At 37.5% G+C, this 26,040-nt stretch overlaps 1 protein-coding gene and 1 non-coding gene across 4 annotated transcripts in view; one reads left to right on the top strand and one right to left on the bottom strand.

The window, feature by feature from the left end:
* Positions 1–26,040, top strand: part of TTBK2 (tau tubulin kinase 2) — a 145,782-nt gene that overhangs the window by 19,742 nt on the left and 100,000 nt on the right. Inside the window, exons 2-3 of one of the 3 annotated variants that reach the window (XM_027084066.1) lie at positions 15,035–15,170; positions 20,687–20,834. In XM_027084066.1, the coding sequence (XP_026939867.1) occupies positions 15,102–15,170; positions 20,687–20,834 (217 nt within the window). In that variant the 5' untranslated portion in view covers positions 15,035–15,101. Of the gene's footprint in view, positions 1–15,034; positions 15,171–20,686; positions 20,835–26,040 lie in introns of those variants that run through there. The other 2 variants (XM_027084067.1, XM_027084068.1) reach the window with 2 other exon arrangements.
* TRNAE-UUC (transfer RNA glutamic acid (anticodon UUC)) lies at positions 8,267–8,338 on the bottom strand. The gene has a single exon. It is a non-coding gene; the product is annotated as a tRNA-Glu (tRNA).

The following is a 26,040-nucleotide window of genomic DNA, read 5'->3' as shown; positions in this document are numbered from 1 at the left end:
AATCATACACTATGTAACTTTTGGAGACCGGCAAGTGATGTCAAACATCTTTTCATGTATTTATTTGCAATCAGTATAACCTCTTTCGTGAAGTGTCTGTCTTTTGCCCAGTTTCAAATTGGGTCATTTGTTTTCTTACAGTTGAAATTTAAGTGTTCTCTATATATTTTGATACAAGCCCTTGGTTGGATATTATGATTTGCAAACATTTTCTTCCAGTATGTAGCTTGTCTTTTCATTTTCTTAACAGTGTCTTTCACAGAGTAAAAGTTTTCAATTTTGGTAAAGTTCAGTTTATCAGTTTTTTTTTTCTTTTATAAAATGTGCTTTAAGTATCATGTCCAAAATCCTTTGCAGAAAGATTTGCTTACCAGTTTATTTCTAAATGTTTTGTATTCTACATTTAGATCTGTGATGCATTGTGAGTTAAGTTTTGTATATAAGGTTTGAGGTTTAGATTGAGGTTCATTTTTTTACATACAGATGTACAGTTGTTCCAGCACTTTGTTGGAAATTGTCTCTTCTGTGTTGAATGGCCTTTGCGTCTTTGTCAAATATCACTTGGCCTAGAATAGGCAAAGCTATAGAGACAGAAAATAGACTAGTGGTTGCCAGGGACCAGGGAAAGGAGGGAATAGAGAGTGACAGCTAATAAGTATGGGGTTTCTTTTTTGGATGGTGAAAAAGTTCTGGAATTGGATAGTGGTGGTGAATACACAGCCTTGTGAATATACTACAAACCACTGAATTGTATACTTTAAAATGATGGTATGTGGATTATATTTACATTTTTAAAAAGCTAAAAATTTAATTGGCCATATTTGTGTGGATCTATTTATGGACTCTATTTCATTTACCTGTAGTATGACTAATAAGCCTTTGCCAATAGCACAAGGGCTTGATTACTGTCACTATATAGTAGTAAGTCTTAAAATCATGTAGTGTGATTCCTCCAACTTTATTACTATTTTTCAAAACTGTTTTAGGTATTTTGGTTCCTTTGCCTTTTCACATAAATTTTAGAATCAGCTTGTCTATTTAATGCCTTTTGCTTGAATTTCATTTGGAATGTTGTTAAATCTGTTGATCAGTTTGAGCAGCTTTTTTTGTTTTTTATATGCCCTTTATCAGGTTGAGAAAATGCCCTTCTACTCTTAGTTTGCTGAGAGTTTATATCATGAATGACTGTTGAATTTTGTCAAGTGCTTCTCCTGCATCAAATGATAGGTCATGTAGTTTTCTTTTTTAGACTGTTAATCTGATGAATTTTATGAATTGGTTTTTTTTTTTTTTTGCGGTACGCGGACCTCTCACTTCTGTGGCCTCTGCCGTTGCGGAGCACAGGCTCCGGACGCGCAGGCTCAGCGGCCATGGCTCACGGGCCCAGCCGCTCCGTGGCACGTGGGATCTTCCCAGACCGGGGCACGAACCCGTGTCCCCTGCATCGGCAGGCGGACTCTCAACCACTGCGCCACCAGGGCCCTGGACTTTTGTTTGTTGGAAGATTTTTAATCACAGTTTCAATTTAATTACTTGTGATTGGTCTGTTCATATTTTCTATTTCTTCCTGGTTCAGTCTTGGAAGGTTATACCTTTCTAAGAATTTGTCCATTTCTTCCAGGTTGTCCATTTTATTGGCATAGAGTTGCTTGTAGTAGTCTCTTAGGATGCTTTGTGTTTCTGCGGTGTCTGTTGTCATTTGTCTCTAGGTATTTTTTGATTTCCTCTTTGATTTATTCAATGATCTCTTGGTTATTTAGTAACGTAGTGTTTAGCCTCCATGTGTTTGTGTTTTTTACGTTTGTTTCCTCTGTAATTCATTTCTAATCTCATAGCGTTGTGGTCAGAAAAGATGCTTGATATGATTTCAATTTTCTTAAATTTACTGAGGCTTGATTTGTGCCCCAAGATGTGATCTATCCTGGAGAATGTTCCGTGCGCACTTGAGAAGAAAGTGTAATCTGCTGTTTTTGGATGGAATGTCCTATAAATATCAATTAAATCTATCCGGTCTGTTGTGTCATTTAAAGCTTCTGTTTCCTTATTTATTTTCATTTTGGATGGTCTGTCCTTTGTGTAAGTGAGGTGTTAAGAGTCCCCCGCTATTATTGTGTTACTGTCGATTTCCTCTTTTAGAGCTGTTAGCAGTTGCCTTATGTATTCAAGTGCTTCTATGTTGGGTGCATATATATTTATATATATATAGATAGATCCCTTGATCATTATGTAGTGTCCTTCGTTGTCTCTTGTAACATTCTTTATTTTAAAGTCTATTTTATCTGATACGAGTATTGCTCCTCCAGCTTTCTTTTGATTTCCATTTGCATGGAATATCTTTTTCCATCCCCTCACTTTCAGTCTGTATGTGTCCCTAGGTCTGAAGTGGGTCTCTTGTAGACAGCATATATATGGGTCTTGTTTTTGTATCCATTCAGCAAGCCTGTGTCTATTGGTTGGAGCATTTAATCCATTCACATGTAAGGTAATTATTGATATGTATGTTCCTGTGAACATTTTCGTAATTGTTTTGGGTTTGTTTTTGTAGGTCGTTTTCTTCTCTTGTGTTTCTCACTTAGAGAAGTTCCTTTAGCATTTGTTGTAGAGCTGGTTTGGTGGTTCTTAATTCTCTTAGCTTTTGCTTGTCTGTAAAGCTTTTGATTTCTCCATTGAATCTGAATGAGATCCTTGCCGGGTAAAGTAATCTTTTTCTTTTTCTTTTTTTTTTTAACATCTTTTTTGAGTCAGGTAGAGTAATCTTGGTTGTAGGTTCTTCCCTTTCATCACTTTAAGTATATCATGCCACTCCCTTCTGGCTTGTAGAGTTTCTGCTGAGAAATCAGCTGTTAACCTTATGGGAGTTCCCTTGTATGTTATTTGTTGTTTTTTCCCTTGCTGCTTTCAATAATTTTTCTTTGTCTTTAATTTTTGCCAATTTGATTACTATGTGTCTTGGCGTGTTTCTCCTTGGGTTTATCCTGTATGGGACTTGCTGCTCTTCCTGGACTTGGGTGGCTATTTCCTTTCCCATGTTAGGGACATTTTCGACTATAATCTCTTCAAATATTTTCTCTGGTCCTTTCTCTCTCTCTTCTCCTTCTGGGACCCCTATAATTCGAATGTTGTTGCATTTAATGTTGTCCCAGAGGTCTCTTAGGCTGTCTTCATTTCTTTTCATTCTTTTTTCTTTATTCTGTTCTGCAGCAGTGAATTCCACCACTCTGTGTTCCAGGTCACTTATCCGTTCTTCTGCCTCAGTTATTCTGCTATTGATTTCTTCTAGTGTAGTTTTCATTTCAGTTATTGTATTTGTTCATCTCTGTTTGTTTGTTCTTTAATTCTTCCAGGTCTTTGTTAAACATTTCTTGCATCTTCTTGATCTTTGCCTCCATTCTTTTTCCAAGGTCCTGGATCCTCTTCACTATCATTATTCTGAATTCTTTTTCTGGAAGGTTGCCTATCTCCACTTCATTTAGTTGTTTTTCTGGGGTTTTATCTTGTTCCTTCATCTGGTACATAGCCCTCTGCCTTTTCATCTTGTGTATCTTTCTGTGAATGTGGTTTTTGTTCCACAGGCTGCAGGATTGTATTCTTCTTGCTTCTTCTATCTGCCCTCTGGTGGATGAGGCTATCTAAGAGGCTTGTGCAGGTTTCCTGATGGGAGGGACTGGTGGTTGGTAGAGCTGGGTGTTGCTCTGGTGGGCAGAGCTTAGTAAAACTTTAATCTGCTTGACTGTTGTTGGGTGGGGCTGGGTTCCCTCCCTCTTGGTTATTTGCCCTGAGGCAACCCAACACTGGAGCCTACCTGGGCTCTTTGGTGGGGCTAATGGCAGACTCTGGTAGGGCTCACGCCAAGGAGTACTTACTAGAACTTTGCTGCCAGTGTTCTTGTCCCCATGGTGAGCCACAGCCACCCCCCGCCTCTGCAGGAGACCCCCCAACACTAGCAGGTAGGTCTGGTTCGGTCTCCTATGGGGTCACTGCTCCTTCCCCTGGGTCCCAGTGCACACACTACTTTGTGGGTGCCCTCCAAGACTGGAGTCTGTTTCCCCTAGTCCTGTCGAAGTCCTGCAATCAAATCCCACTATCCTTCAAAGTCTGATTCTCTAGGAATTCCTTCTTCCATTGCCAGACCCCCAGGTTGGGAAGCCTGACGTGGGGCTCAGAACCTTCACTCCAGTGGGTGGACTTCTGTGGTATAAGTGTTTTCCAGTCTGTGAGTCACTCACCCAGCAGTTATGGGATTTGATTTCGGTGTGATTGTGCCCCTCCTACCGTCTCATTGTGGCTTCTCCTTTGTCTTTGGATGTGGGGTATCTTTTTGGTTAGTTCCAGTGTCTTCCTGTCGATGATTGTCCAGCAGCTAGTTGTGATTCTGATGTTCTCACAAGAGGGACTGAGAGCATGTTCTTCTACTCCGCCATCTTGGTTCCAGTGGTACATCAGGTGTTTTAAATGCATTTTCAGCTTAGATATTTTCAACTTAATGATGAGGTGTAACCCCATCCATCAGAAATCGAGGAAGATTTGTATAGGTACTCCAGCTTTATGTGGTATATCTTTTCCTATTCCTTTGCTTTTTAAATTCATGAATAAGTTTATTTATAATGATATTTATATAATAAAAGCAAAACACATGAAACTCAGAAGTTCTCAAAGAAACTGAAGTATAATAATAAAAAGCAATGTAGACTGACAGGCAAGAATTTAAAGATTTAATAAACAGTTGAATATGAAATAGACATCCTTACTTCTAAATTCTACTTTGTCACTCACACTGAATTATATTTGAACAACGGCTCTCTGTTCAGGAGGTCCTGTACTGGAAATTCTGGAAACTGGTAAATTACTTTTTAATAAGAGTTTAAAGTTAATGATGTATATAAAGAAACAAAATTGAGTTATTTGTAGTGAGGTGGATGAACCTAGTGTCTGTCATACAGAGTGAAGTGAATCAGAAAGAAAAACAAATACCACGTGCTAATACATATATATGGTACCTAAAAAAAAAAAAAGGAGGGTTCTGAAGAACCTAGGGGCAGGAAAGGAATAAAGACACAGATGTAGCAAATGGACTTGAGGACACAGGGAGTTGGAAGGGTAAGCTGGGGCGAAGTGAGAGAGTGGCATGGACATATATACACTACCAAATGTAAAATAGATAGGTAGTGGGAAGCAGCCGCGTAGCACAGGGAGATAAGCTTGGTGCTTTGTAACCACCTAGAGGGGTGGGATAGGGAGGGTGGGAGGGAGACACAAGAAGGAGGAGATATGGGGATATATGTATATGTATAGCTGATTCACTTTGTTATAAAGCAGAAACTAACACACCATTGTAAAGCAATTACACTCCAATAAAGATGTTTTAAAAATATTTAAAAAATAAAGTTAGGGCTTCCCTGGTGGCGCAGTGGTTGAGAGTCCGCCTGCCGATGCAGGGGACACAGGTTCGTGCCCTTGTCCGGGAAGATCCCACATGCCGTGGAGCAGCTGGGCCCGTGAGCCATGGCCGCTGAGCCTGCGCGTTCGGAGCCTGTGCTCTCCAACGGGAGAGGCCGCAACAGTGAGAGGCCCACGTACCACAAAAAAAAAAAAAAAAAAAAAAAATAAAGTTAATGATGTATTACCATGTTGTACCTAATGCTGCCTTAATATGAAGTCACATTCAGTATGCTTTGAAGTGAAATATCTGTAAATTAATCTATTCTGCCAGGCTACAAAAATGTCACCAACATTTTGGTGATGCATGCTCATGTGTTAGGATTGAACTGTTTAGGAGGGTAAAGAGAACTGGAGCAGAAGTGAGCATACCTTTGTTTTTAACCTACGTATCCCATTATTTTTGAAGTGAGTTTCTTATAGAAAGCATAACTCATCTTCATGATCTCTCTCTTTCAGTGGTGTGTTTAGGCCATTTATATTTAAAGTGATTACAAATATATTTGGATTTAGGCCAACCATTTTATTATTTGTTTTATGTTGATGCGCTCTGTTTTTGTTCTCCTGTTTCTCCTTTCTTAGCTTCTTTTGGATTATCTTAACATGTCTTGGTATTCCACTTTATTTCCTGTTTTTTGCTTTTTATTATATCTTTTTTGTATAGTTTTTTAAAGAATTATTTATTTATTTGGCTGTGTTCGGTCTTAGTTGCAGCCGTAGGATCTTCATTGTGTCATGCTGGTTCTTCGTTGTGGCAAGCGGGATCTTTAGTTGGGGCATGTGAGATCTAGTTCCCTGACGAGGGATTGAACCTGGGCCCCCTGCATTGGGAGTGCGGAGTCTTAACCAGTGGACCACCAGAGAAGTCCCTGTATAGTTTTTTTTGAATGGTTGCTCTAGTGTTTACAATATACCTACTTAATTTTTCACAGTCTACTAGAATTATTATATCACCACTTCAGGTAGAATGCAAAAGCCTAATAACCATCATATAGGTCTCTTTACCATTCTAGCTTTTTTTTGTAGTTATCTTATGAGTTATATCTATATACATTGGAAATCCTTTCAGATAGTGTTATAATTTTTGCTCTTAACTTGCAAGCATATTTTGAAAAAGTCAAGAGGAGGTTAGTCTATTATGTTTACCTAGATTTCTGTTGTTCTTCATTCATTCCTGTTATTCCAAGTTTCCCTCTGTTATAATTTCCTTTTTCTCAGAAGAAATTTCTTTGGTAATTTACCATACAGCAGCTCTGCTTACAATACATAATTTTCTTTTCTCTGAGATTGTCCTTATCCCTCAAGGATGTTTTCTCTGGGTACAGAATTCTGGTTGACAGTGCTTTACTTTCAGTACTTTAAAAATGTTTTTCTGTTTCTTGCTGACCTCCATGGTTTATAATGAGAAAGTCACAGTCAATTGAATTATTGTCCCCAGTAAGTAATGTATCATTTTTCTCTGGCTGTTTTTAAGAGTTTTTCTTTGTGTTTAATTTTCAACAGTTTGGTTATGATGTGTTTGTGAATGGATTTTTTTTGTGCATGTCCTGTTAATTAAGGTTCTTCAATCAATTGTTTTATGTCTTTTGCAAAACTTGAGATGTTTTAGCCATTATTTTAAAAATATTTTTCCTGCCCTACACTTTTTCCTCTCTTGACATGACTGTGATGAGTTGAATGTTAGAATTTTTGATATTGTCCTGCTGGTCCCTGGGGTCTGTGTTCATTTATAAAATTATTTTCTGTTTTTTTAATTTCTATATATTTATCTTCAAGTTTACTGACTCTTCTGACACTTCCATTCTTCTGTTGACTCTAGTAACATTTAAAATTTTCTGTTATTGTATTTTTCCCTTCTAAAATTGTTGTTTATGTCTTCTATATCTTTACTGAGACTTTATCTTTCTGTTCATTTCTAGGACTTTATATATCTTTCTATTTATTCCTTCACTTCTTGGAGCATTTTTATAGTAGCTGCTTTAATGTCTTTGATAAGTCCCAGATCTCTGTCATCTTGGCATTTACATCTGCTGATTTGTCCTTTCACATGTAAGTTGAGATTTTCCTGGTTCTTTGTATATTTGGTAGTTTTGGATTGTGTCCTTGTTATTTAAAAAATTATGAGACTTGAGTCTTATTTAAATTCTGCAGAGAATGTTGATATTTTAAAAATTTGACCACCTAGTTGTGTTGAGGTTGCACATTCTAAGTAGCCTTCCAGGTATTTTGTTTTTAATATTAGTTCGGTTTTTAAAGCCTTTGAAATAATACTCAGATCTGTCCCAGATGTATACCAGTGGTGGTAAGTCTGGCACCTGGACAGTGAGTCTAAGCCTTAGTTCAGTTCTCAAAGTTAGTGGTATGCTGTTCAATGTCATATCTTTTAGTGATGCTAAATGTAATCTGTAAGTGTAAGTATTACCGGTTTCATTCATTCATTATTAAGTTCTAAATCAACCAACCTTTCACCTAAGAGTTTTGGCAGCCATTCATAACCACTGCCTACATTATTTCATTAGGTGTTGCAGAATGGTGAATTTTTAATTCTGTGACTATCAACTATTTGGTTTCTTTGAAATACAGTTAATACTACAGGAAAGGCAGGGTAAATGCTTGACTTATTTTCCTTTTATTTATATTCAGAATAATGAATTAGTACACTAGCAATTGTTTGTAGTGTCTACTGAATTGTTTTTGAATATCATTATGAATTTATGGGTTATTATATATTTCATGTGTTTCAGTTATTGCAGTCATTATCCTTTTATTTTAATTTCCTTATTTATTTATTTTTAATTTTGACCATGACTCATGGCTTACCAGATCTCAGTTCCCTGACCAGGGATTGAACCTGGGCCACGGCAGTGAAAGTGCCGAATCCTAACCACTAGACCACCTGGGAACTCCCTCATTATTCTTTAGATGTCAATTTTCTCACTTCAAACCATTGTGAGCCCGTTCCACTTAGCTCCTGTGTCCTTTTGACTTGACTCCATTATCTTGAACAAAGTTGGATTCACCATGAGGATAATGAAGCTTAAACTTCAGGGTTCTTTATTTCCATTGGCTTCTTTCAAAGCTTTGGGAGCAAAGTTTTAGTAATTGGTCATATGTAAAATTTGCAAAAGTAAGATTTTTAAGATAGGGGCCTCACTTAATATAAATTCCAGGCCCCATAAACCCTGGATCTGTCCCAAGTCTTTGGTATATTCCCTGCTTTCAAGCACAGCAAGATTCTAGGCTCATCTTTTATATTTCCTGCCCCAGTTTTAGAAATAGCCATTTTTCCAAGGAGCTTTTGTTCTTTTTTTGAGGGAAATGGTATTTGGAACTTTCAGTTTGGATACTAGAGATGCTTAATCTATTGGGCTGCATTGCTTCTAGGACTTCTCGATGGTTAGGCTTGTGAAATACGTGTTTAAATAAAGATCATATTTTTTTCATGTTTTCTTCAATGTCAGATTTCAGGATTTTTACTTGACCTCTTTGACTTTTATATTTGTATCTCTTTATACTGAAAATGTTGACTCTTAGTGATTTAATATAATCACTTATTTGCTGTGTCTTGCAGTATACCTATAATAGTTTTTAAATAACAGAATTGATATTATTTCTAATGACAAAACTACTAAATGAAGTTTTAAGATTTCTTTGTTGTTCTTTTATTCCTTAAGCTATATCCCACTAGGGGTATACAATCAAAATACTGTATTTTAAAGCCACTTGAATTATTTTCTGTGTGATAATGTCACATACTTGGTATGCAGTGGGTTCTTGGTTTCAGTTTGTTTTAGATTTTTAGAGATTGTACTCCTTTCATTTTTAGTATCTTTTTTTAAATTTATTTTGTCTTTTAATTGTCTTGAAGGAAGAGGTCACCACTCAGTGTCAACAAAACGCTAAATTTATTGGTCTCCATTCAGGGGAGAGTTGTGAAGCTTAGAGTTCAGGGATTGGTGAAGTGGGAGTGTTTAGGAAGTGGTTGAATTTTTGATAAACAGATGTGGCTATGGACTGTGGCTGTTACTGACTGGTTGGCTTTCTGAAGTGTGGTCGCTAATATGAAGCTGTCATTGATAGACTGGGATGAGTTTGAAGCTAGTTCTGATGATTACTTTGTTGCTATGGTCCTTTCCTGAATTTGGAGTATAGGAGTTTTTTGTTTTGTTTTGGTTTGGTTTTTTTTTTTTTTTTTTTTTTTTTTGCAGTACGCAGGCCTCTCACTGTTGTGGCCTCTCCCGTTGCGGAGCACAGGCTCCGGATGCGCAGGCTCAGCGGCCATGGCTCACGGGCCTAGCAGCTCCGCGGCATGTGGGATCTTCCTGGACTGGGGCACGAACCTGCATCCCCTGCATCGACAGGCGGACTCTCAACCACTGCGCCACCAGGGAAGCCCTAGGAGTTTTTTTTCTTGTATGTAAAACAATGATTTTTGTTCCAAAATGAAAACTATATCACAAGATATATTCTTAGAAGTCTGACTTTTATCCTTATCCCCTCCATCCTGTTTTCTCCTTTCTTTTGGGCAAAGGTTGGCAAGCAATAGTCTGCAGGCCAAATTTGGCCACCCATCTCTTTTTGTAAGTAAATTTTTGTTGGAACACATACTCTTTTGTTTATGTATTGTCTATGTCTTCTTTTATTTTAAAATGGCAGAGCTGAGTAGCCATGACAGAGATTATATAGCTTATAAAGACTGAAATATTTATTATTTGGCCCTTTACTGAAAAAAATTTATTGATCTCTGCTATCGTTTTCATCACTTTTTGGCTTTTCCTTTTTTTAAAATAATAAAAGCAAATATGTTAATATACTTAACATTTACCTTCCTTTTACAGAAAAGTAGTATGCTTTAAACACGTCACTGCATCTTATTTTTTTTCACTTAACAATATATCCTGAAAATCACTCTGTGTCAATATATCTCTAATTCCTGGACTAGTACTCCGTTACATAAGTGAATCATTTTACGTTCAACCAATCCCCTATTGAGTGACTGTTAGTTTTTTCCCTAGCCTTTTGTAATTATAAATAATGTTATAGTGAAAAGGCTTGTGAAGAAGTCATTTCACATGTTTTTGCCATTGTACCTTTGGAATAGGTTCCTTGAAGTGGAATTGCTGGATTAGAGTTTAAATATAAATTATTTTATTATGCTGAATATTACCATATTCTCCTCCATGGGGCCCATACTTTTTTTTTTTTTTTACTGTGATAAAGAACACATAACATAAAATTTACCATCTTAATCATTTTTAAGTATACAGTCAGTAGTGTTAAGTATATTCACATTGTTTCAAAACAGATTTCTAGAACTTTTTCATCTTGCAAAACTAAAATTCTATACCAATTGAAAAACAATGCCCCCTTCCCCCTCCCCCCCTCCTGCCTCTAGTAACCACAATTCTTCTTTCTGTTTCCATGATTTTGACTGCTCTGGATAGCTCATATAAATAGAATCATAAAGAGTATTTGTCATTTTGTGACTGGCTTTATCACTCAGCCAGGTTCATTCATGTTGTAGCACGTGATGGGATTTCCTTTTTAAAGGCTGAATAATATTCCATTGTGTGTATATTCCACATTTTCTTTATCTGTTCAACTGCAGATGGACGTGTGGGCTGCTTCCACCTTTTGGCTATTGTGAAGAACGCTGCTGTGGTCTTGAGTGTACAAATATATTTGTCTGAGTTCTTGCTTTCAGTTTTTGAGGGTATATACCCAGAAGTGGAATTGCTGAATCATATGGCAATTGATTGTTTAATTTTTTTAGCAACTGCCATACTGTTTTTCATAGTGACTGCATCATTTTATATCCCCATGCACAGTGTACAAGAGTTCCAGTTTCTCCACATCCTTGTCAGCACTTATTATTTTCTTCTTTTAATAGTAGCCATCCTAGTGGGTATGAGGTGATTTTTCAGATGGTTTTGATTTGTCGTTCTCTAGATTTTGAGCATTTTTTTCATGTGCTTTTTGGCTATTTGTATATCTTCTTTGGAGGACTGTTTATTCAGGCTGTTTGCCCATTTTTAAATTGAATTATTTGATTTTTGTTTTGTTGAATTATTCTTTATCTGTTCTGGGTATTAACCACGTATCAGATATATAGTTTGCAATTATTTTCCCCAATTTCATAGGTTGTCTTTTAGCATATAAAATTTTAAAAATTTTGACAGAGTCCAATTTATCATTTTCTTTGGTTTGCTGTGCTTTAGGTGTCATACCTAAGAAATCATTGCTTAATCCAAGGTCAGTGAAGATTTATGACTGTGATTTCTTTTAAGACTTTTATAGTTTTAGCTTTTACATTTAGGTCTTTGATCCATTTTGAGTTAATTTTTGTGTATGATGTTAGGTAGGGGTACAAATTCGTTCTTTTGCATGTGGATATTTACTTGTCCCAGCCCCATTTGTTAAAACAAACTCTAGATCTTTTTAATCTATGCATCTCTTGTTTTTTACTTTTAATGTAGAATATTGCAGTTATGCCTAGAAACAGTATAATGGATTTACATATACCCATCATACAAAAATTATAAAAATTCTGTCATTCTTACCTCATTTGATCTTCTACCCCCAAAACAATAACTCTTTTTCCCCTTAGAGTGCTTTAAGGCAAATCTAAGACCTTTTATCACTTTGTACATTAGTAGTTTATGTATCTCTTACAGAGAAAGACTTTATAAACATAACTACACTACTATTATTACACCCTACAAAATTACCAATTATGCCTTACCCAGTACTTGCTTAATTTTATCTGATTGCTAGTTGCTGCCTTAGGTTGATACATATCTTGTTTCTTATAATGTGCAGTGTAAAGCTTTTTTATTTTACATGCCATTTGTCTTGGGTCATTTTGTCATTTATATGGGTCATTTTGTTCTTTAGGATCTCCATAATCACGGATTTAGCTCATTGTATCTTCATGTTGTCATTTAACATGTACTTTGATCCCCCTTATTTTTATAAACATATAATTAAATCTAGAAGCTTGATTAGATTTAGACGTGTTTTGTTTGTTTTAAGGCAAGAGACTTCATAGGTGGTACTGAGAAAATTTTGTTGCATCTGTCAGGAAGCACTTCATGTTTCATTGTTCTGCCTTTTAGTGATGTTAACGTTGATCATTGAGTTCAACTTGATCCTTCCATATTAAAGTTCTCCATCCACTTTTTACCTTATGGTTTTAGCAGCTGTTGATGGTCATTGCCTAGATTCATTATTTAACCAGGGATTGGAAAATGGTGATTTTCTAATTCTATAATTTCTTCTGCACTTATTAGCTGTGACTATTCTCTAAGGAAAAAGTTGCCTTCATCATCTCTTTGATTTCCCCAAAATACTGTTCATGTCAGAAAGGCAGGATAAATGCTTGATTCTTTCTATTTATTTGACAATTTTCAGAATAATGAGTTGTGCCTTAGCAACCTCCAAAATTCTTTTTTCTTTTTTGAGTGTCATTATGAACTCATGAGTGTTTATTTTTTAAATTAATTTATTTTTTATAAATTTATTTTTATTTATTTATTTTTGGCTGCGTTGGGTCTTCATTGCTGTGCGTGGGCTTTGTCTAGTTGCGGCGAGCGGGGGCTACTCTTCATTGCAGTGCATGGCCTTCTCAGTGCAGTGGACTCTCTTGTTGTGGAGCACGGGCTCTCTTGTTGCGGAGCACAGGCTCTAGGTGCACAGGCTTCAGTAGTTATGGCACGCGGGCTCAGTAGTTGTGTCTTGTGGGCTCTAGAGCGCAGGCTCAGTAGTTGTGGCGCATGGGCTTAGTTGCTCCATGGCATGTGGGATCTTCCCAGGCCAGGGCTTGAACCCGTGTCCCCTTCTTTGGCAGGTGGATTCTTAACCACTGCACCACCAGGGAAGTCCGTTTATGTTTTTGATGTTTTTCAATCACTGCAGTCACCATTCTTGTATCTGCTCAAATTGTTTCATCCTTGGCAAATGAGAATTCTTTCACTTATCTCTGAATTCCTTTTGGCATGTTAGTAGTAGTACTGTTAACATTTTTGCTTTCTGATTTGACAAGATGCCCCAAGTTCATTGTGCATAATTTCCTGTGCCAGACCAGGAATAAGCCATTTCTTCAAGGAGCTCTTATTTCTTTTAGTGGCATATGATGTTTAGACTTCACAATCTGGAGGCAGGGGTTCTCATTGCTACTGAGTTATCATTGCTTTTAAGCCTTTTCAGGCCAATCCTCATGCCAAATTTTCTATCATAATTTGATTGTCTGATACTTGTTACGTAGTTGATTCCTAGGGACATTTCTTGGGAACAATATTCTTTGAGTTCTGTGTGTTCATAACTGTTTCCTTTAGCCTTGAAGGTTACTTTGGCTTGATAGAACACGCTTGGCTCACATTTCCCTGGATACTTAAATATGCAGTAAGCTGTTTGTGCCAATGTCTGTTCCCAGTCTGATTTTTTTTCCCCTTATGTATAATTTGGACTTTTCTGCACATACGTCCAGTGAAATTTTTTTCCCTTTAAAATTCAGTAGCTTTACTAGACTGTGTTTTGGCATTAACCTTCTTCTGAGTTGTTTTCCCAGATATGTAGTATACCATTTCAACCTGCAGGTTTAGTCCTTTTTTAATTTCCAGAAATTATTTTCTTGAATTATAGTGGCTAATATTTGTTCCATCTCATAGCTTTGGGGTTTTTATTGGCAGCCTTTTATAATATGTATTTTATATTTACTTTGTCTTTTATCACTTTTAATTTCTAAATTTCTTTTTAATTTTTTTCATTTTTCCCTTTATTTTTTCTCCCTTAATTTTATGTTGTTTTCGCTCATGTCTCTTCTACTTGAATCTTCATTTCTTTTCCTTTAATTTCTGTTCCTTTTCTGAATTTGCTCAGATTTCTTTTTATGTCTTTCTGTTGCCTAGCTCTCTGATTTATAAGGTTTTCTAATTATGATTTATGTTCTTTTAAAGCTTCTTTTTCTTACTTTCCTTTAGTTTGTTCTGTAATTAGGTTACAGCATTATCTCCTTTAGGCCATATTTTTCTGCAGTATCTTCATTTTCTACAGATATGTTGTTCATGTTGTTATCCTTTTTTCTTACAATATCATTGTATTGGGTTTGATCAACAGACCTTTTCTGTGGCTCATGTTTATTTCCTATGCACTTTAAATGCATTTTGTAACATTAAAATTATATTAGCTCTGGTGATGTTAAGCTCTTAGTTGCAACCTATTAAACTGTAAGCTGTTGTAAATTAGGTACGATTTTTTTTTTCTTAGCAGTGTGTTGGACTAAGGATAGTAGTCTGTGTCAACTGCCATTGACACCATGCTTGTCCTGAGGTCTAGCAATCTCAGTTATTGTAAATTATATTTGTGTTATAATATAAAGCTTCTTTAATGTGTGGCTATTTCACTGGACATCTGTAATGGAAAGATAAGTACTTTTTTTTTACATGTACTAAACAGATTTTAGAACTGAGTTTGTGGGGGTTTTCCCCTCTTTCCAGCAAAGCAACCTAATTAATGTATAGGATTAGTAGTGTTACTTGGTGCTGGAATGTTTATGTTAATTAGTTAGTCCTGATATGCTGCTGTGTTTCTTTTGTTTCAGGTTAAATGGAAACCACCCTTGGGAGCTGGATGCCTGTGTAGCCATTCTATCACATCAGTGAATTGCAATGAGTGGAGGAGGCGAGCAGCCGGATATCCTCAGTGTTGGAATCCTGGTCAAAGAAAGATGGAAAGTAGTGAGTATACATCAGGGAGAGAGAGGGGTGGGGGGGGAGGGGCTGCATACATATGAGCGGGTAACTTTTGGTATCTTGATAAAACCATTTCATTAGGAAATAATACATATATTGCTTATATGCCTAAAGCAGTTATTTTTGGTTCTTTTCCTATGATTAGGTTCTGTTTATGCGCTAATTCTTATTCTTGCTGCTTATAGGAGTAAATTTTCCTAAACTCTGATAGCTACTGTTTTTTAAAAAATTTATTTATTCATTTATTTATTTTTGGCTGTGTTGGGTCTTTGTTGCTGCAGGAGGGCTTTCTCTAGTTGCGGCGAGTGGGAGCTACTCTTCGTTGCGCTGCACGGGCTTCTCATTGCGGTGGCTTGTCTTGTTGCAGAGCATGGGCTCTAGGTGCGCGGGCTTCAGTAGTTGTGGCACACAGGCTCAGTAGACGTGGATCTCAGGCTATAGCGTGCCGGCTCAGTAGTTGTGGCGCATGGGCTTAGTTGCTCCACAGCTTGTGGGATCTTCCCGGACCAGGGGTCAAACCCGTGTCCCCTGCACTGGCAGGTGGATTCTTAACCACTGCACCACCAGGGAAGTCCTCTGATAGCTAGTATTGAGTAAGGTAAATAAAAGTATACTTAGGGAAAGAACAGTTGAAAAAAAAATACAGTACAGTGAACTGCCCTTTTTTATTTTTTAACATTTTATTAAGGAAAATTGTAAGTATACATTAAAATAGTGAGACTGTTATAAAGAACCTCCGGGTACCCATGCCCCAGCTTAAACAGTTATAGACTGATGGTCAATCTTGTTTCATCTCTTTAACCTCTCTCCCAGAATATTTTGAAGCAAATATTTTACCTTAGCATTTCTCTCTATGCACTTCAGTATATATCTCTAAAAGATAGACTTCTTCTTAAAATATAATCATAATATCATTATCACTTCTAGAAAAGCAATAATTTCTTAATATCATTAGGTATCCTTCCAACTTTCACATTTTCCTAATTGTTTTGTAAATTATTTTTAACAGTTGAATCAACCAAATCCAAGTAAAGTCTGGATATTGCAGTTGGTTTACATCACTTAAGTTTCGTTTAATTTCTAGGTTCCTTTTCATCTCTCTTTTTTTCCTTACAGTTTATTTATTAATGAAACTAGGTTATTTGCCTGTAGAATTTTGCACAGTTTGGATTTTTTCTATTGCTTCCATGTGGTGTTAACATGTTTCTCTGTCCCATGTATTTTATGTAAACAGTTAGTTATTTAGAGAGGCTTAATGGATCTGATCTCAGGTTTGTTTATTGAAGTAGGGGCATTTCTTTTTTCATAAAGGGTATTGTGAACTTTGGGTGGGAGGCATATAATGTCTTATTGCCCATCATTTTTTGTGATGTTAGCACTATTGATCATCATTGTCTAGGTCTGTTAATTCATTAGGGATTGCAGACTGGTGATAGTCTATCATTCCTTCATTTATTAGTTGAAGTACATCTATGAAGAGAAATTTCCTATCATTAACTATCTGACTACCCTGAGATACAATTTGAATAGGAATACAGGATAAATGCTTGATTCTTTTCTTAATTCACCAGTTTTCAAAATAATGAATTGGTTCCCTAGCATCTTCTAAAAGTGACCAATGAGGGCTTCCCTGGTGGTGCAGTGGTTGAGAGTCCACCTGCCAATGCAGGGGACATGGGTTCGTGCCCTGGTCCGGGAAGATCCCACATGCCGCGGAGCGGCTGGGCCCGTGAGCCATGGCCGCTGAGCCTGCGCATCCAGAGTCTGTGCTCCGCAGCGGGAGAGGCCACAACAGTGAGAGGCCCGCGTACCGCAAATAAATAAATGAATAAATAAAAGTGACCAATGAAATTTTTAAAAATATAATTAAGAATTCATGGATTTAAGCATATTTAATGTGTTTCAGTCCACATTAGTTATCATTTTTATTGATTCTAGTTATCATTCTTATTGATGCGCAAATTGTCTCATTTGACTAAGGGGACATTCTTCAGGTTGTCTCCTGAGTGCTTTTAACACGATCCTAATAGTCTTTTGATGGCTTCCTTGCCCTAGACTTGGAATCTGCCATCTTTCCTCCTATGAAAGAAGCTATTTTTGTTTTAGATATATTTAAATATATTTTATGGCTATCCAGTCTTTGGTAACCAAAGTTTTTTTCCATTAGCAAAGCTATTTAATAGTTTCCTTAGTCTATCAACAGATTGGAAAAAGAAGATTCTTCTTTTAGAAATAAAAATTTTGTTTCTATGGTACAGTGTTTTACTGATTAGGCAAATTAGTAGGCTTTGAAATTTTACTTGAGTAAATATAAGAAAAGAACCTTTTCATCATCATGGACTGGTGCAGGGAGATTCCAGCAATTGGTAATCTTTAATGTAAGTCAGGCACGAGTGTTTCTTTGGTGGGAGCTTTGTGTTAAGTGCTGTGGTGAAGTTTGGCTTTCTTCAGTAGACATATCAAAAGGTGACAAATGAAGCTATGTCTGGCATAGTTGCTTTGTCCTGATAATGAGAGCTAATAAATGTATGGAGCATGTCCCCCAAATTTGAGAGTCATAGTGGCATTTTTAGTAAAATATCACAGGCTCATTGTTAAGGATGGTGTTTTGGTTATCTACTGTTATATAACAACTGCATCAAAACTTAGAGGCTTAAAACAGTCATTTATTTTGCTCACAGTCTTGTGAATTAGGAATTTAAGAAGAATTTGCCTGGGTGGTTTGTCTCATAGCCATGTGGCACTAGCAGGTTTGGGGATTGGAAGGTCCACTTCCAGATGGCTTCTTTGGTGCCTGGGGTCCTTAGTTCCCTTACCGCCAAACTGGTGGCCCATTTTCTAGGACCTCTCTACAGGGCTATGGCTTCTCAGGATGGACACACTTTTTACATGGTGGCTGGCTCTTGAGAGTGTTGGTTAAAGTAGTCACAAGATCCACCCAGGTTTAAGAGGGTGGGGAAATGGACTGTGCCTCTTGATGGGGGAATGGCGGAGTCACAGAAGAGCAAAAAGGATGGGCACTATTTTGTGGCCATCTTTAGGAAATACAGTCTGCCACAGTCTTACCTCTATTCTTTCCCTAGTCTGCATATCACCATCGTACTAAATTACCTCTGTCTCTTTGCCGTATAAACATTGGTGATGTCTTAGGGTTTTGTTAAGCTCAATTAAAAAAAAATTCATGCTCTATTATTGTTCAAATTATTTTATATGAATAGACCAAGGAGCGAAATCATTTATTTCAGGTTAGAATTTTTCTTCTGTTGTTTGGTAAGGTTCTTTGTGAGGTAAAAACATGAAGCCAACTCGCATCAGAGTCCATAATTAGAAAGATATCTCTTTAGTACTGTTTATGACTTTTTAGAGTTACACAGTCTTTGTTTAATGGACCAAATATAAATAATCATAAGATTATTATGATTGGGTCCCAGTCAGGGGTCAAAAAAGAGAATTTATTTAACTGAAATTAAGTTCTGGAACTTTTTTTAGTCCCAAACTCATATCAGAGTTTCTCGTGGTATCTCTTCCCATCACCAAACCAGAATAAGGAAGGATTATGGCTCATGTATACAAAGCAGTAAATAGTTATTTAGCAATAATTATATACTTACCACTTTGCCAAATGCTATGGGGGAAGTAAAAAATAGAAGGAGTGGCCCTGTCTTTGAAGAAGATTAGTTTCATTGTAGGGGGATAGGGCATTGACAATGGACAGTTAAACAGTATGAGTTGAAACACTGTATAGTGTATTAATACAGGTCATACCTGAGGTATTTATAGTAAAATGATTAATTAAATGATTAAGCACATAATTCCTATAGAAATTTGGAAGAGATAAAGGAATCAACCTAGATGCAGAAATCAGTACAGACCGTGTGGGGAAAGAAGTAGGACTTGAGGTGAGGCCTCTGGGGTGGTTAAGATTTAGGACCCTGTGCCTCCAGTGATGACTTCCTACATTATATCACATCCTGGCTGCTTGATAACGTGCTAAGGAGAAGACTGAGTTTTAGGAAATGGAAGAAGGCTAATGGCATGCTGTATCTAGGTTGAAGTATATCACCTCCCCCCTCCCACCCCAGTTTCTCACAGCTCTACAGTTCCAGTGTCACTAGCTCTTCAGAACTTGCTTTTATTTTATTTTATTATTATTATTAGTTTTTTCTTTTGCGGTACGCGGGCCTCTCACTGTTGTGGCCTCTCCCGCTGCGGAGCACAGGCTCCGGACATACAGGCTCAGCGGCCATGGCTCACGGGCCCAGCCGCTCCGCGGCATGTGGGATCCTCCCGGACCGGGGCACGAACCCGTGTCCCCTGCATCGGCAGGCGGACTCTCAACCACTACGCCACCAGGGAAGCCCTATTTTATTATTTTTTTAAACTTTTTATTTTATATTGGAGTGTAGTTAATTAACATAGAACTTGCTTTTAATACTCAAAGATCCCGATATTCCCCAGTTAAGCTAACACACTTTATTAGGGAGAATATTAAGTGTTTGATGAAAGTATTTATTTATCTATCTATCTATCTATCTATCTATCTATCTGTCCCACGTGGCTTGCAGGGTCTTAGTTCCCCAACCAGGGATTGAACCCCAGGCCATGGCAATGAAAGCACCAGCCCCCAACCACTGGACTGCCAGGGAATTCCCTGATGAAAATATTTAATTTGATTAGAGTTTACTATTATTTGAGCGTATGGATATATAGTGAACACTGGGATAGTTTAGAACAGGAGCTGTTCTGTGGAGCCTGTTCAGTGCCTCAGAAAGGAGAGTAAATGGTGCTGAGAGGGCTGGGCTCTGGCTGCCCCTATCCCTTCTCCAACCTCCCCACATACATATCTCAATCAGGTTCCAGATAAGATTTCAGTTGGCAGAAAGATTTTATGGATTTAAAAAGTCTTCAAATGATTGCCTTAGAATTAGAATAAATAGGGTTGTTGAGGGGTATTTGTGGGAAGTGAAGCTTTCAGATATTGAGTCTTTTATGATACTTCTGATGCTGGCTGTAGGCCAGATTTTAAAATTGTTTGTGGCTGAAATAAATTGAGTACTTTTTGTGGACAAAACTGTGAGAAGGGCTTTCCTGGTGGCGCAGTGGTTGAGAGTCCGCCTGCCAATGCAGGGGACACGGATTCATGTCCCGGTCCGGGAAGATCCCACATGCCGCAAAGTGGCTGGGCCCGTGAGCCATGGCAGCTGAGCCTGTGCGTCCGGAGCCTATGCTCCGCAACGGGAGAGGCCACAACAGTGAGAGGCCCGTGTACCACAAAACAAAGAAAGAAACAAACAAACAAAAAACTGTGAGAAAAGATTTTGATATTATTTCTAGGTTTTTGTTCTTGGCATATGCCTAGTTAACAATGTTGAGATCTTTTATCATAAAATAGGGATAGGCAAATTATATATTATTTTCTAAATATAAGAGATGAATTAGTTTCTAATTAGAATCTTGTAGTAATTTTGTGTGTGTGTGTTCTTATTTTATTTCCCATGCAGTTGAGGAAGATTGGGGGTGGGGGCTTTGGAGAAATTTACGATGCCTTGGACATGCTTACCAGGGAAAATGTTGCACTGAAGGTGGAATCAGCTCAACAACCAAAGCAAGTTCTGAAAATGGAAGTTGCTGTATTGAAAAAACTACAAGGTAAGCTTCTTGTATGATATACCAAACAGTTTATAATTTATTTTTACCTTTGTGAACCTCAATTACATTCTCTATCAATTGAATATTCTGGTGTCAGCTTGGTTTAAACATGCTGAGCGTTTTTCTTATGGAAATTTTATCACTAGTAGTTGTAGAAATACTGATTGCTTAGAGTAATTGGACTTTGGGAATTCCTTTTCATGGTGAGCAAGGATGAGAGAGAGTGAATAACCTGAAACATTCTGCTTTAGAAAGTGTTTTCATAATGTCTGTTATGGTAAAACTTGCCTTTTTAAAAAAATAGCCAAACATGAATACCTCTGAGTTGTTTCTACTTATGTTTTTGGATGTTAAACATGCTTTAATCCCATTAAGGAAGCTGCCTTCAAATCACACTGAAGGATGGATTAAAAATAATAGTATTTGTTATATGTTGATTTCATTAGCTTCAGTTTAATCGAATAACTCTTTCTGGCCCTGCCACCATTTTTGAGGTCCATTTTATGACTTGGATCCCTATTGTTTTACCACAAGCATAAATAACTTTTTTTCCGACATCAATCAAGTGATTAAAACCCTGAATACATGGCTAGTTTGATTCATCTTTGTATTTTCAGTTTATGACATAATCTGGTATTACTGATATTTAACTGTTTTATCTGAATCAAAATTAAATAGTGGTGATTAGCACATTAAATGATCTTGTTAAGCTCTAGAAGGTTTGATATTGCTATGGGACATTCATTAGCATCTAAAGGAATTTAGTACTAACATAGAGAGCAAAGGAAGTTGCTATAATTGGTAGAAAGAACTGTAGTTGGTAGAAATAACAAGGACAAAATGCTGTGTATACTCTGGTTTCTCTTCAGATTGAATAAATCTTTCGCCTTTTACTAAAAAAAAAAATGCTATGTAGCTTAGGACTCTCAAATTCACGGCTGTGTAGTCTCTAGGGTGAATGTGCTATCTTTGTGAATCGCTGATGTGATGATGTCTGGAATTCTAGTAAATAAGTTTCTGATAAGTTAGTGAAATGTGTATTATGTATTGTGGCAACATCTATTCTTTTAATCATTGCTCTTTGCCTTAAGCTTTCTCATTGTCCGAGTTTCTCTACTAGTTGGCTCATTTCATTAGAGCATGATGCTAATAAAATTATAGTTCTGTTTAATAGTTACTTTTAGCCTAAACTTAGCTTTCCTAAAACATGGGAAATCAGGAAGACAGTGGATAGATCAGCAGCCATTGTCACTACTAGAAAAAATGGATGACTGGAGAAGAAAGGATAGAGAAAAGGATGGTGTTCTCTTTTTCTCACCTTTTCTGCTTTTTCCCTATTTCTTTCGAGCTGTTTCCAGCTCAGCGAAATAGGGACCACAAACAGGTGCAGCTGGAGCTACCTCTTCGTGGTTTGCACGGATCCCAAGAGATCTGTTTTACTTTCAGCTAAGTCCATAAAGGGTATGTCAACATCAGCTTGGCTTGGACGGTGCTGCTTCACCTGTCTTTCTCCTACTTGGTCCTGAGGAGATGCTTCCAGATGAGGCAGGATATAGCTTTGTAGCCCTTTCAGTAAGTTCTCCTGCCTATTTTGGCCATGGTTTACTTAGCATTGTATGTGATAAAGCTTGAAGAACAGTTTAGTACCTTTTAATGGGTGAATTAGAGATCCTTGGATGTTGAGTCTGTCCTTTCCTTCTTATTTTATCTTTCGTACTATTACCTAAAATGTTTTTCTTTCTTGCTTATTACCACGTGACATCCTATTCCTCAGGACCCTTCACTTTCCAAAATAAGTAGATTTTTAATCTTTTGGTCTGTATTTCAATGGACAACCCTTGACTTTCTTTTCTTGGCTTTCTGACTGTGCCTTCTGCATACTTATGCCTCACAATTTCTTTTTGTTGAAGGTGCTTTGGAATCTGTACACTTTGAGAACATTTTTATGGGGCTGAGCTGCTTGCTTCTGCCTGCCTGTTGGCATAATGATTTTCTTACTCAGTGACCCCAATAAAAAGACTAAATGTGCAAGGAAAAGGTATATAACCAGAGGCTAGCCCTTTATAGGATTGGTTGGTTTAAAGTTGATGTTCAATTTTTGATAACTGGTATAGGATTTGTTTCTTTGTTGTTTTTTTTTTGCGGTACACGGGCCTCTCACTGTTGTGGCCTCTCCTGTTGTGGAGCACAGGCTCCGGATGCACAGGCTCAGCGGCCATGGCTCACGGGCCCAGCTGCTCCGCGGCCTGTGGGATCTTCCCGGACCGGGACACGAACCCGTGTCCCCTGCATCAGCAGGCGGACTCTCAACCACTGCGCCACCAGGGAAGCCCTGTTTCTTTGTTTTTTTATGATGAATTTAGCCTGAACCCTAAGTTTTGTTTCTTTTAAAAATCAATCCCCCTATTCAAAATTCTCATAATGTCTTTTCCTGGATTCCTTCAGTTCTGAGTTTTCTCCCAGTCTTTCCTGTACTTAACAATCCTAGATTTCCTCGGCTCGTGCATGACTCTCATAGTAGTATGTTCCTTTCTCATTGGCCCTAAAGTGCGAAGGCCTTAGCATTTTACCTCATCTTTCCTTCTTTTTTTTTTTCATCTTTCCTTCTGAATGACCTTCCCCACGCTTCTATAGGAGATAACTCTCTTTTCAAAGCTCTCTGAAATATTCTGGATGTATATCCTACAATTCTCTACTGAATCAAGCTAAACTTCTGAATTATACGTGGGTTTTACAAATGAGTCTGAATGTTTTAGTCACTGCTCAACTAGACCACTTGTCTATAGGCCTCTTAGGCAGTACTTCTATACTCAGTTATTCTCTGAAGTTTCCTTATTAAATAGAACTGTAAAACTTATTAAGCTTTTCCCTTTATTAATATCATTGTTCAGAGCTACATCTCTATATAACCATTTATTTGTGTTTCTTCGCTCAGTTTATGACTATACTATCTTCAAATCTTTGTTTTCAATTTATTTGCTTTGACACTGTGCAAAGCGTTATTGCCTCCCTACTCTGTTAGATTCTTTTTTCTCTCTTCTCTCCCATCATAATAAATATTTTATAGGGACATTCTACCGATCTTTACTTCTCCATTTTTATGGTCTCTTGAACTCTATCTCACCGTACCACTTTTTTTTTTTTCATTTTAATAAATAAGTTTTATTTGCAGTGCTGGTAAAAGAGGGAAAAAAAACCCTTTTGTCCTGTGATTCCAAATCTGATCGCTAGTAATTCTGCAGTACCTACCATCAATACTTTTTTTTTTTTTTTTGCGGTACACAGGCCTCTCACTTGTGGCCTCTCCCGTTGTGGAGCACAGGCTCCGGACGCGCAGGCTCAGTGGTCATGGCTCACGGGCCCAGCCGCCCCACGGCATGTGGGGTCTTCCCGGACTGGGGCACGAACCCACGTCCCCTGCATTGGCAGGCGGACTCTCAACCACTGCGCCACCAGGGAAGCCCCATCAATACTTTTTAAAAAGATAGATTTCCTTTCCAATCTTAACAAAATTTTATACATGTCTAGACTCCTGCAGTGAGACAGGCAAATCTTAAATTTGTTTTTCTCCCCTAAATTTTTATTATGAAAAATCTTAAATATACATAAAAATAGAATTGTATAATGAGCATTCATGTACCCGTTACTCAGCTTCGGTAAGTATCAGTGTTTGGCCAGGCTTGTTGCATCTATATCCTACATTTTTTCCCAGCTTGCTGAAGTATTTCAAAAGAAATCCTAGGCATCATATCATCTGTAAATACTTCAGTATGGGTCTTTATCTAATAGATAAGGTCTCCATTTTTATTTTTTAATGAAAATAGTCTTTATTTCAGAGTTATGAATTACAGACCAGTAGGAAATCTGTAGGGTTGAGGTTGGGGCAGGGGTTTTTGGAAACATATCAAAAATTGACAGACATTACTTTGCCTGTAAGAGCTTTGTTGATGGTTGATGATTTTGTGAATCCATTAAATTATATCTATTGGAATATAGAAAGTCTTAGTCACTTATTCCCTACCAAGAAAAAAAATGATATGAGAAGTAGCTTATGTTAAACATTAGGAAAATTTGGGGAAATCTGCATTATTGAGAAAGTGAAATTACTATGGAAACTCTTCAGGTGACCAGTTTTAAGAATGGATTGGAGAATCTCATTGGAGAGGAAGCCCATGTTCCAGTGTTTCTTTTTTTTAATTAATAGACTTTACTTTTTGGAACTGGTTTAGGTTTACAGAAAAAATGAGCAGTTTCTACAGTTTCCTCTATTAATAAACCCCATCTACAGTTTTCTCTATTAATAACATCTTGCATTAGTGTAGTACATTTGTTACAATTGGTGAACCAGTATTGATACATTATTATTAACTAAAGTCCATAATTTACATTAGGGGACTCCTTTATTAATAACATAAACACTATAGTCTAAAACACCTAAGGAAATTAAGTTATTTCTCAGTACCATATAAAATCTAGCAGCCAGTGTTTAATTTCTCCCGCTATCTCAAAAATATCCTAGCAGCCAGTGTTTAATTTCTCCCGCTATCTCAAAAATATCCTTTTACCATTGAGTTGTTCAAATCAAGTTTCACGTCACATGGTGGGGACATTGCATTTGGTTGACATCTCTCTTAAGTCTCTCTTAATATGTAAGAGTTCCCCCTCCCCTACTTTTGTTTTCTTTTAAATTTTGGCCTTGCCATTTATTTGTTGAGAAGTGAAGTTCTTAGTTTGATAGAATAGTTCACATTCTGGATTTCATTGATCACATCCTTGCAGTGTTGTTTAATGTGTTCCTCTATCCTCCACATTTCCTGTGAACTTGTAGTTAGACCCAGAGGCTTTTTTAAAAAATAAATTTATTTATTTATTTATTTTTGGCTGCGTTGGGTCTCCATTGCTGCGTGCGGGCTTTCTCTAGTTGCGGAGACTGGGGGCTACTCTTTGTTGCGGTGTGCAGGCTTCTCATTACGGTGGCTTCTCTCGTTGTGGAGCACGGGCTCTAGGTGCACGGGCTTCAGTGGTTGCGGCTCGCAGGCTTTAGAGCTCAGGCTCAGTAGTTGTGGCACATGGTCTTAGTTGCTCCGCGGCATGTAGGATCTTCCCGGACCAGGGATCAAACCTGTGTCCCCTGCTTTGGTAGGTGGATTCTTAATCACTGTGCCACCAGGAAAGTCCTGAGTACATTGTCTTGATCCATTGTTTC

The sequence above is a fragment of the Aethalodelphis obliquidens genome, unplaced genomic scaffold (genome assembly GCF_003676395.1).
Source record: "Aethalodelphis obliquidens isolate GAN/ISIS:26980383/991018 unplaced genomic scaffold, ASM367639v1 scaffold51, whole genome shotgun sequence".
In the NCBI taxonomy this organism is placed as follows: Eukaryota; Metazoa; Chordata; class Mammalia; order Artiodactyla; family Delphinidae; genus Aethalodelphis; species Aethalodelphis obliquidens.
This window is presented reverse-complemented; position numbering and strand designations above follow the sequence as displayed.